General features: G+C 39.5%; 1 protein-coding gene across 3 annotated transcripts in view; it reads left to right on the top strand.

Annotated features, from left to right (window-relative positions):
• RPS6KA5 (ribosomal protein S6 kinase A5) overlaps nucleotides 1–12,427 on the top strand; it is a 169,842-nt gene that overhangs the window by 139,113 nt on the left and 18,302 nt on the right. For all 3 annotated transcript variants that reach the window (XM_058567547.1, XM_058567549.1, XM_058567548.1), the window contains exons 8-12: nucleotides 4,262–4,412; nucleotides 7,525–7,686; nucleotides 9,455–9,580; nucleotides 9,955–10,088; nucleotides 10,466–10,559. In XM_058567547.1, coding sequence (XP_058423530.1) covers nucleotides 4,262–4,412; nucleotides 7,525–7,686; nucleotides 9,455–9,580; nucleotides 9,955–10,088; nucleotides 10,466–10,559 — 667 coding nt within the window. The remainder of the gene's footprint in view (nucleotides 1–4,261; nucleotides 4,413–7,524; nucleotides 7,687–9,454; nucleotides 9,581–9,954; nucleotides 10,089–10,465; nucleotides 10,560–12,427) is intronic.

Here is a 12,427-nt window from a genome sequence, read left to right as displayed (position 1 = left end):
AACAAAGGAAAGGGATAAAGAGTGTGGGGGAAACAACTGTTTTTGTTAGGATGGTCAGAGGAGGCTGCTCTGATAAGGGACACTTGAGCAAAGGTCTTAGTGAGGTGACGAGGTGAGCACTGCCCATTATTGCTAGTACTGTTGTACTAAGGGCATTGATACTTTCTTATTGGGGCAGTTCTTTATTTGTTATATTTTAGTGAACATATAAAACACACGTGCAGAATTGCATAGGTTCACTTTTTCCACTACATTTGGTTATAAAAATTTCAGAAATCTGTTGCAATGGACACCCGCATACTCACTACATGATTCTCCCAAGACTGTTTTACCATCCTTGCTTCTTACATATCTACCCATCTATCCATCCATCTCTCCATCAGAGGTTTAGTTTTAATCTTGATGCCCTTATCCTTTAATCGGTAAATTCTGAAGCTAATCTGTTGTGAATTTCTTTTACCACAGGAGTTTTAGAAACTTAACATTCATGAATAGGAAGAAAGTTTATATTCATTTTTATATCATTATAGACTTAATTTTATTTCATTTTGCTTTTTACGTGTAATTCCTCAATCCATTTGGAGTTTATTTGGGGTTGTGGTATAAGGCAAGGCTCTTGCCTTGTTTGTTTCTTTTCCAAACAGCTGGTTTCCCCAACGCGTTTGTCGAACAATGCGGCCTTTCCTATGGTGGGTGGTCCCTTTCTAAAAACAGTGTAAGTTTTTGTATATGCCTGGGTATTTTTCAAGTTGTCTCTTCTGTTCACTTGATATGGCTGTTAATTTATTTTACTAGCACCTCGCTTTTACAATTTGGTGTTATAATACATTTTAATATATAGTTAGGCAAATCCTCCCCAATTATTCGCTTTTTCAAAATTTTCTTAGCTGTGTTATGTGCTTATTCTTGCAATATTAAAATTATCCATGTCCTAAATATCTGGTTGAAATTTTAATTCATACGTTTATTTCTTGCTTTTTTGAAAGGAATCTTTCCTCATCTGTAAAACAAGGATAATAGCAGCCTTTTGATAGGATTGTTGTATGGATGAAATAACAGCATACACGCGAAGTGTATAACATAATATGTCAACTCAGAGCCTGTTCTGATTGTACAGAGGGCTCCAAGTTTGATCTGGAAGCAAGAAGGAATAACTCTGGGTTAGTACCAATTCAGAGATCAAGCACATCGGAAGAGATGACCTCTGCCCTTGTTGCAGGATGCTCTAGTGTTGTCACGACTAGGCGTCCCACAGGAATCCTCCACCTGCCTCCCCATTTTTGCAGTGCCCATTCTGCATAGGCGCAGTGGGCTGGGGCTCAGATTGATGTTCATACTCTCAGGGCATGATAGCCTAGAATCTGGCACCAGTTTTTCTTAGCTGTCTAGAAGGATACGGGTCAGGAAACAGTGTATCAGCATGACAACATCAAACGCATCTTCATCAGGGCTTCTTCCAACCAGGTAGGCCTAGCTTCCCAGCCCCCAAAGGACGCACTCCACCAGTAGTGGACCAAGTGGGTGGATGTGGACCACCCCAGCATGGGAAGCTCAACACAGGAACTGTATCTTATAACTCACATGAGCATGGCTTCCAAGCCCCCACATCCTTGGGGATAAGAGGTAACACATAGGAGCGCAAGTTTGCTGGAAGTGTTTTAACTAGTCTTGGGTAAGAAAACCCTCAGGGCCTACCTGCCTGCTCACATCTCTAGGCCAGGCACAGCTCACCTCTCAGAGGTGACTTCACAATAACTGGGCACAGCTGACATTTCATCTTCATCTGACACTGTACGTTTCAAGGAAACAGTATAAGAAGGTGAATCCGAGATCATCTTCCTGTGGAGACAAGGTATAAGCTGTGAGCCCTTTCTCCTCACCACCCCACCCCCACTTCCTGGTCCTCTAACTGGCTCTGCAGTCTTCTAGCAGGATTAGTCTTCAGAACCTGTCCACAGGCTGAGGAAACCCTGTGCCCCTCCATTTACCAAGACAACAGGGAGCCTAAGTAGCGTGCCTTCTGTGTTGTCTCCTGCATGGCTCCACGTTCACCTCACCAAGCTGGGGTGGATGTTCATCATCACCTGCTAGGGTCCACTCCTGCTGGTCTGGCCATATTATTTTCACTCGGGAAAGGGAAGGGTTTGGGGCTATCACCGGTTGTCCTCCATGTTCCCTCATAAGCACTGTTTTCAGCAGAAATCTGAAGGAATTTCTGCTCAGTTTCTTCCTGATCTGATCCTTCCCTCACCTGAACCTAGAACTCTCTTTCTCTGCACGCACACCTGCCACACACCTGGGTGCACACCCGTGCTGCTGTGTGTGTGCCTAGACCACCTCTTCGAGTTGTGCATGTAGTCTCCTTCTCCTCTTTCCAGTCGTGGCATCTCAGTGGGGCCACCCCCGTGTTCGAGTGCTCACTGTTCTCTCGATGCCCCTCCTTTTGTGAGAACCCCCAATGTTCAACATGACTGACCATTCCTTCCCCAGGGCCTGGTCCAGAGTCGGCTTCCACGAAACGTTGGATGACTATGGTTTAAGAAGTAGCAGATGGCACAGTCAGTACCCTCAGATGATGTCAGCCAAAGTGCTTATTTCTGCACCTTGGTTCAGCACAAGTGAATGTCAGCAGCAGTGTATCTATAGCCCAATCCTTTTACACAAAAAATTCTTACCTGCAAAAAGTACATTTTTTTGGAGGTGGAGAAAATGGAAAATCCTATAATTATTTTTCCCTGAGAAACAGGGCTCCTGGTTTCTCTCTCCGATATGTCGGCACCTGATCTCAGGAGAAGATTATCTCTAATGTGGAAAACCCTGATGAGCAGTGAGCAATGGGAGAATACTTAGCGAGTCAAAAACAAAAGAGGGTCCTACTTATTTTTTTATTTGTTCTATCAGTGTTTTCTTAGGTTCCCAGGATGGAGCGCTAGAAGTAAAATTAGCTTTGAAATGAACGACACTGCTGAAATTTTTAGGGGAACAGTACAGTTCCCCTCTCATCTCACTGATCCTCAATGGCTACTTGCTACAGTCTCTGTGTCTTGTTTTCTCTGTGGGTGCCTTAGAATGAGAGAGTGTAACAGTTAGTCACTCACATTTGTCAAGCATCTGCTACTTTCCAGGTGCTGCGCTAAGCACTGTACATCATGTCTTGACTCACTTAAGCATCATAATGCCCATTGTAGGAAGGTACTGTTGTTATCCCATTCTACGGTTGAGGAAACCAAGGTACGAAGAGCTTAATTAACTATCTCAAGGTCACACAGCCAGTAAGCAGCAGAGCCTGAGTTTGAACTCAATCTGCTCCAAAGTCCATGTTCTTACTCACCACACAATACTATCTCTTATAAATTTATTGTCTGTTTTTTTTCATAACAGTTATTAATGTTTTAATGCCCTACAGGGGATCTGTTTGCAAATCCAAATAAAGAAGGAACTGTTTATCTCCATGTATACTCTGTTAAGCTTCTTAATTTCAATCAATCCCTTCCATTATTTCTTTTTTATTAAATTATTGATCTGGCTTTTAAGTGGGGCAAAGGTACGTTTGGATTGGATTGATTTCTTCTGTGACCTTAGAACAAATTCAAACATTTCATCAAGAAGCGTCATTCTCTTAATGTTTTAGTTTCCATAGTAAGTAGACTTTCAGGGCTTGCCTGCCTGTTTTATCGTAGCGGATGATGAAGCTGATGCTTTCACCCCCTGAAAAGCCCCAGCTCTGGTGCTCATTTTCAGCTATCAGGAGTTGAGCCATATCCAGGTTGTTCTGACTTTCCTGGTCTCAGTCTCCTTCCCTCTGCATTCCCGCTGGCCCCTTATGTTCGCTGGCACACGGGGAAAGAAGTGAGGTGGGAACAGTTGGGGTTTCTTTTGTCCTTTCTAATCTGTGTGCTGAATTCACTTCCCTGAATTTATTAAGAGTTATTTCCAGTGTCAAATCTTTCGTCGTAGAGTCTAGTCCATAGGTAGGAGGTATCGTCTAGCCCCAAGCCTTTCTTTTTTTTTTTTTTTCCCCAATTAAGTATTTGGGTTGGTGGCTTCCCATTAGGACTGACTTATACTGAAAAATGATCCAATACTTTTTGTTTCTGCTTATTTCAGAGATTTGATTTCATAATATCTCTTATTTTTTTCTTCATTTTTCACATGTAATTCCATTTCAGAGTATCTTGTATTATACTTGTTTTTGCTAAGTATACCATCACTGTAACTTCGTTCTCTGGTTGTTTTAACAGCAAGTTTTATCTGCCTACAGGAGAATATTAAAAAGTGAGCCTCCGTATCCCCCAAAAATGAGTGCTTTAGCCAAAGACCTAATTCAGCGTCTTTTGATGAAAGATCCCAAGAAAAGATTGGGATGTGGTCCACGTGATGCAGATGAAATCAAAGAACATCTCTTTTTTCAGGTGAAATTTATTGAACAGATGGTTTTATATACCCTGCTGTTTTCAGGGTGCTTGGCGTTCTTGGTGAAATGAGTGAACCTGATCTCTTTTGGGGTCATATTTTCACTATTTTCGTGTACATTGCTTATTTTATATACTTTTTTTTAAATGACAATGATCCTTTGGGAAGGATTAGAATTCTACTTGTAGAGACCTAACTGGTCTTTTTCTCCCTTAATGAAGTGGGAGTGGGGAGGATCATAGTGGCATTCAATTTTCTACATACTCTTTGATTAGAGTTTCTGAGTAGTGGTTTCCATTTATGATCTCAAGATTCAGGCATGTGGACTGAGGAGACTTTTACTTATACTTTTTACTTCTCTCTCAGTTCATGAACTGTTACTGCCACTGTGTTACACCTTTTAGATGGTAATTTCATCTCTTCTTCTTTTCCCAGGAGAAATCTTAGAAAATTCAAAATGTACCTATTTCTCAGTGACATAGCTATAATATATAGAGAATTATTCATTTATCTTCTTTGTACCTGAGACAATGCTTTTCTTATTCCGAAAAAGCCTAATGAGACCATTCCACAGAGCACCAACACATCTGCTCAACTTAGTTGGCTTAATTTAGTCCAAAAAATACCAAAATTTTAGGAACTAGAAAAAAAAAGTTAAATTGAGTAAGTTGCCTTGTTATTTCACTCTAAATGGTCAACCTGGGATACCATGACCTTGATTTCTAAAACTCTGAGCTATGAGTTTTAAATTCTTTCATCGTATCAACAAGCATGACCTAAATATTTATGGTCTAAAGGGACCATCCAAGTTTTATTTTTGTTCTGCAAACTGAGTTTTTACGTTATTATCACCAAACAAATTAAAATAGCATACCAAAACAAAGAAAAAACTCTGCTGTAGAGTAAGCTTCATATTGTTATTTATTGTTTTTTATTTTTATTTATTTTATTTATTTTTTTTTTTGTGAGGAAGACCAGCCCTGAGCTAACATCCAATGCCAGTCCTCCTCGTTTTTGCTGAGGAAGACTGGCCCTGGGCTAACATCCGTGCCCATCTTCCTCTACTTTATATGGGATGCCGCCACAGCATGGCTTAACAAGCGGTGCATCGGTGCGCCCCTGGGATCCGAACCAGCGAACCCCAGGCCGCCGCAGCAGAACACGTTCACTTAACTGCTTACACCACCGGGCCGGCCCCTTTGTTGTTTTTTAAATATACAAAAACAAATAGTGATTAAGAATAAGAATGATCTTTCTATACTTTTATGCTCAAAAACAGCACATTTATTTCACTCTCTCAGTGGAACCGTTTTAAATAATATTACTGTACATTTTACAGAAGTTTAGTAACACAGTGAGAAATACATTTAGAATAAAATTAATTTCTCATTGTGTGTATTTCATAGATTAATATGGCTTAGAAAGGTTCATATTTGAACAAACTGTTTCAAATAACTTGTTCAGAAGTTTGGCTCAAAAATTAACAATAAAGTAAAATTCAAGAAAGTATTCAAGCAAAAAACTACCTATCATGTTTTTGTAGGATCTTTTTCTCCATGGTTCCCTGCTTGTGAATATTACAATATGTCTTTCATATTAGAGAAATTTCTCTTTTCTATAGCTTGGAATAGTAATTTTAGATTATTTAATTGCCTTGACTTTTTGAGTGACAGGGACACTTGAAGAAAGACCAGAATTCTAGTTGTAACGAACTAAATGGAGTGGAGGTGGAGAGGATCATAAAAGCATTCAATGTTCTACATCTGAACGTTCTCCTGCTAACAACATGTTTCTTTAAATTACCTCTTTACTCTAGAAGTTTTCTTTTAATGTATATACAATAGCCAAGCACAAATCATATACTTACAATGGAAAACATCACAACCACATAGAGTAAAGAATACTAACTAGAAGGTCGAGAGACTGACCCTGACACTAGCTAATGTTTAAGTGAGAAGGTTCATTCTTATTTCTGGGCTTCAATTTCCAACCGGATCAAATAAGGGAGATGAACTAAATGATCTCTAAAACCCATTCTAGCTGAAAAATTTGAAAATCTGTAATTTTATGATTTTATCTCCATTGCTTCCACAAGAGGGCATAATAAAAACATTTTATGTTAGTTGATCAAACTTACTGAATGTCATCAACCAAGAAGTGCAAGTTTCACGTTTTACTGTCTCTGAAATCAGTATGCATCTTACAATGGACATCTTACTATTCTAATTGGTAATGTTTTTTCTTTCTTAATGGTACATAAAATAATGGTTTATCTTATTATCAATGATTCGAAGAAATGTGTTCATTGGCTATCTGTAGGATTCAATTCAGTAAGTATTATCTGAGATTGTTTTAAGTGACAGAAGGGGCACAAAGAAAACAGAGCAGAGAGTTAAATTTGAATAATATAAAACAGAGCAGTTTATCAAACAGTTAAGTGACTGACATGGTGGAAAGGGAGCTTGGATTATCCCATGGGGAAAAGAAGAGGCAATGTTTAAAATGCTTGAATACAGTTGAATGAGAAAAGAATGGTTACCTCAGTTCATACTATCATAGTATCATTTAGACTTATAGACATTAAAAATGTATAAGTTATAGTGAGTTTATCTTCTAATCTGTCCAGATGACCACAAGGAAAACCAAGTACAAGAGGAGAGCTAGTTAACATTGCCTCTAGAAAATAGAAATATTCCTTTTGAGGTAATATTCATATCCATAGAGCATTTTAAAGCCCTTTGTTACAGGTGAGCTTAGTTTTCATTTTGTTTTGTTTTGGCCTAAAACTTTTCTCAGGAGTCTCATGACAAAAGTAATTTTTCTCTTGTCCCTAAGGGTAAACCGGGGTGTCCTGGTGCCCCCAGAGGACCAGGTAAGACCCTACTGGGATGGAAAGTGGTCTCATTTTGAGACACAGCAGTGGCTGGAGCTCTAAGCTGCAGCCAGAAAATGTGCTCATGCTTGTAAAAAATATATATTTTTTTAATCATTGGTTTGAAATATGTGCCTCTCTCCTCATTGATCAATTAAAATCATAGTCTACCTTTGTTATTCTTGGAAAATGTTTCAACTTTATTTCTACTTTGTACCAATTTTCTTTGTCTGCTTTAGAAAATAAATTGGGATGATTTAGCTGCCAAAAAAGTGCCCGCACCATTCAAGCCAGTCATCCGAGATGAATTAGATGTGAGTAACTTTGCAGAAGAGTTCACAGAAATGGATCCCACCTACTCTCCTGCAGCACTGCCCCAGAGCTCCGAGAGGCTCTTCCAGGTAATCTCCAAGAGTGTGCACTTGTACATCAGCCATATGTGCTTTGAAAGAAAAGATTAATTTTCCCATATGAAAGTATTTTTTGGCATCTAAAAAACAGAATTCTCTAATCTCTTCAAAATTATTAAATACAGAGATATTGCAAATTGTTAACTGAAGCTTATGGTTTGTTAAATAGCAGATATTGTTTATGTGTTTATTTATTTTTTTTTTTGCTGAGGAAGATTCACCCTGAGCTAACATCTGTTGCCAATCTTCCTCCTTTTTTTTTTCTTCTTGTTGAGGAAGGTTAGCCCAGAGCTAACATCTGTGCCAGTCTTCGTCTGTTTTGTATGTGGGTCACCGCCACAGCATGGCTGACAAGTGGTGTAGGTCCGCGCCGGGAACCGAACCCGTGAACCTGGGCTGCTGAATCAGAGCACACCAAACTCAACTATTACAACACGAGGCCGGGCCCATTTATGTATTTATTTTTGATATAAACAGGTGTTGAGTTTATACCTGAAATTTTATTTCTGTTCAGCCTCTTTTACAGAAAATATAGTACTACTTTATTTTACCTCTATTCATATAAAATGTTCTTTAATTCTTAAACAGTGTTATCTAATTTTTATCTTCAGTGAATAACCTTAACTGCTTTCCAACTCATAAAGATTCCGAAAGAAGGGCCCGGCCCCGTGGCTTAGCGGTTGAGTGCGCATGCTCTGCTACTGGCGGCCCGGGTTCGGACCCCGGGCACGCACTGACGTACTGCTTCTCCGGCCATGCTGAGGCCGCGTCCCACATACAGCAACTAGAAGGATGTGCAACTATGACATACAACTATCTACTGGGGCTTTGGGGGAAAAAAAGGAGGAGGATTGGCAATAGATGTTAGCTCAGAGTCGGTCTCCCTCAGCAAAAAGAGGAGGATTAGCATGGATGTTAGCTCAGGGCTGATCTTCCTCACACAAAAAAAAAAGATTCAGAAAGGATTTTATATTTAGAAAAGGATCTTTCTCAGACTTAAGATAGAATATTCTGACTATTAAATAGCATCATAGCTTCACTTCTTTGACTCCCATAAGTAGACTTAGTATGGTTTAATCTGACCATCCAGACTGTCTGAACATTAGTGACACTAATGGCTAACACTTGGCTGGACACATAGTGGATGTTTAGGAAATAGTCATTGAACTAGTGAATGTTCTAGCTTGAACAGATTACTCATCCATCATTATACCACCTTTGGTTCAGCACATCATTCTGCCGTTTCACTTGATTCTTTTTCTAAACTCAATTTTAAATTTGATTAGTCTAAGGAAATATAAGAGTCAAGCTGAATTAGACAATAACTGTAATGAAACTTGCTGTTTTTCTAGCTTGAAAAACAGTAGCACTTGGACCACTTTGTTTAATACCTTAACTCTACCTTTTTTGAGAAGTTAGTTGTGTTTAAAAGTGAACTTTTATCAGGAATGCAAAAGCATCATAGCTATGAGTCAGATGTTGGGGGGGTGGAATAGGGAGGAAGTGTTTCTCTGTCTTTAATTTTGAATTGGTTTAATTCTGCCAGAAGATGGCATTATCTCCTTCTGAAAAGCATTTTTATATTGATTTGAAATAATTTTGCATTTTGAATAACAAATAAAATAAAATTAGATTCATCTTAAATATTTGTGGTTTTCATTCTTTTTTCTTGATTTAAGAGGAAAATTATTACAATCTAGTTTGTGCTAAACTGGAAAATTGCAAATTCTGATTCTTTCTCTTCCCTTTTCTTATTTAGGGCTATTCCTTTGTTGCTCCCTCCATTCTGTTCAAGCGTAACGCGGCCGTCATAGATCCTCTTCAGTTTCACATGGGAGTTGAACGTCCTGGAGCTACAAATGTTGCTAGGAGTGCGATGATGAAGGTATATAGATGTGGCTAGTTAAATGACGTATTTAGGGTTTAAATACCAATACTAATTGACTTTCTCAAGTCCGGTATATTTAATAGACTACTATTTGACTTAAATGTAATTTTAAACATGAATTAATGGAAATAGCAATATTTGCCCTAGAGAATTATTAACATCAATTTGAATGAGCTTCTTTTTACGATAGAAAATTATATGAAATATAGAAGAAAATAGAAATGAGCTAAAGTAAGATGAATTTTCAAAGATTATAAACGTATTCCATTCATATTTGTTAATATGAATAATTTTCTGTTACTCTACAATTTTATTTATCCCTGTGTATTACTAATATTTTCTTAAGTTAAATGATGTTGGTTTCTTATCAGGACTCTCCGTTCTATCAACACTATGACCTAGATCTGAAGGACAAACCATTGGGAGAAGGAAGTTTTTCAATTTGTCGAAAGTGCATACACAAAAAAAGTAACCAGGCATTTGCAGTCAAAATAATCAGCAAAAGGTATGGCCATTGTTGGCAGTCTCTCTTATGTGTTCGTCCTAGTCAATGGGTTTGAGAGCCAGGTAGTTGTTTTGCTAACTGATTATTAATTACCTCCATGATTATATATTCTTATTACTAAATGGTCAGACAAGTAGGGCATCCATTTCTTCCTATGATGAGCTCTTTTCTGACTCAGAAATAATCATTTTCTCGAGAATAATACATACTTGCTCTGGTGGGTAGTATGACTCATTACTTTTATGGAAGCCTTACTCTGATTTTTTGACACTTATATTCTGAATACACTGTAAATAAAAACAAAATTAGGGTTTGGGCAATACTGACATAAAAACGTGGTGAAGAGATACATAGAAGCTAATTGCTTCATCTTGCAGGTTGGAAGCCAATACTCAGAAAGAAATAACAGCTCTGAAACTCTGTGAAGGACATCCCAATATTGTGAAATTGCATGAAGTTTTTCATGATCAGGTATTCCACAATTTTTTCTGCGCATACTAATTCACATACAAGGCTCTAGTTTTCACCAGTTTTGTTGGTGCTGCTGCGTCAGAGTCAGGGATATGGGACATCACCAACCACTACAGAGGGCAGAGAAACCGCTGCACACACACGCTTACCCACTCCAAAATGGATGTGTCCTTTCACTTCTACTTTTCTTACTCAGCAATAGTCATATATGACATGGAAGGAGGACAGAGGGCAGGGGCCCAATAGCACTGCCCCCGGCTGCGTTGTGCTTATTGCCAGTTCAGCTGCTACCCACCATAGCTTAATCACCACATACCCCTCAGTACTCAGTGATTCTCAACTTCAACTTTCCTTTTACTTCTGGAGTAGAACTTAGAGAGCCTGAAGCCTAATTAGTGCAAGCTAAAGAACAAGTAGGAAGCAGAAGGGCAAAGATACTCTCCTTTCATCTTCTTAGTCCGGGTGGCAAATTCTGCTCAGACCACAGACCAGGTCATGCTGCCCACTTCTTCTCCTCCCAGTCCAACGGGAACCTAACACAGAGGCATGTGACTTTGGATATGGGAGAAACACCATTGTGTCAGGTCTATATCTTCTCCCCAGCCCCTCCACTGCCACCCTCCATGACAGAAATTACTCCATTACAGTTTTCTGTCCCCCTGGGACTGGGTGGGATGACACAGTCCTACCCAAGACAATATCCTAGGCACCAGAGCTAAAACCAATCCTGGATGTGGTGTGCCCTAACTTTACCAAAGAAGAAGCAGAGATCCAGAAGGGTCATGAGACTTGTCCATGGTCACATAGCAAGTCAGTGAAAATCTAGTAGGGAAAACCTGGTCCCCACTTCTGGGCTGTCTCCATAGAGCTGCTGTAAGATCCACGTCCTAGGATAGCTGTGGCCCAGTTCTCTACCACGTTGAAATTTCCCCAAATGATACATGATGGTGAAACCAGGCAGCAGCAGCAGTAGCATCATAACTATAGTAACTGCTGCCATTTGTTATTGCCTACATTCTGTGACCCAGGTACTGTGTCAGACACTCTACGTGTATTATCTTATTCAATCTGTATGGTAACTCCATGAGGTGAGAAAACTGAAACTCACAGAAGTTACGTAAAGGGTCTCACGGTTCGTAAGTGGTAACGCTGGCGTCTGAACCGATGCGGTCCAACTTCAGAACAACCTTTAGTTACTTTGCTCTCCTGCCTTAAGGGAGGCAAAAGCAGCCGGTTTTCACATCGGGTGAGTGAGCACCCAAAAATGACATCATCATCTACTTGCTCTTTGATTCTTAGTCAGAAAAGGAGCATCTTTGAAGCGAGGACTCAGGGAGAACTGCTGTCCCTGCTCCTCTGCTGCCTTCACCTCATCGGGCTACTCAGCTGTAGTGGAGGTAGTGAGTGCCCTGTCCACTGGAGGTGCTTAAGAAGAGCCTGGACGGTCTCCTGTTGAAGGTGATTCACTTATCAATCAAGGGATTGGTGGATGGCCTTGGTCACTCCCCTCTCTGGGTCTGCAGCTGTGCCCCTAGGTACATCCTGGCAAAGACATTCGATCTCTGACCTCTGGGCTGATGTTGGACCTCAGGAACTGCATCCCTAATTTTTTATTTATGTCACAAGTTAAATTTATTATTTGCTGTGTTTGTGTTCAAGAGTTACTAGATATACTAGAATATAAATTGTCTCATGATAAATATATTTTCATTATAATATTCAGTTGTTGATACCTTGGGTTGTTTTTTCCATGATGATGACACAGTTGCCTAGATCATCCCCAAATCCACATAGTCTTCAACTAATGTGTGAAATTAATTGAGAGTCGGTCTTCAGCATTGGGCTGTGCAGCAGTGTAGTTCATTTTG

Source organism: Diceros bicornis, chromosome 24 (assembly GCF_020826845.1).
Source record: "Diceros bicornis minor isolate mBicDic1 chromosome 24, mDicBic1.mat.cur, whole genome shotgun sequence".
Classification (NCBI taxonomy): Eukaryota; Metazoa; Chordata; class Mammalia; order Perissodactyla; family Rhinocerotidae; genus Diceros; species Diceros bicornis.
Note: the sequence above shows the minus strand (reverse complement) of the source record. Positions and strands in the feature narration are given on the sequence as shown.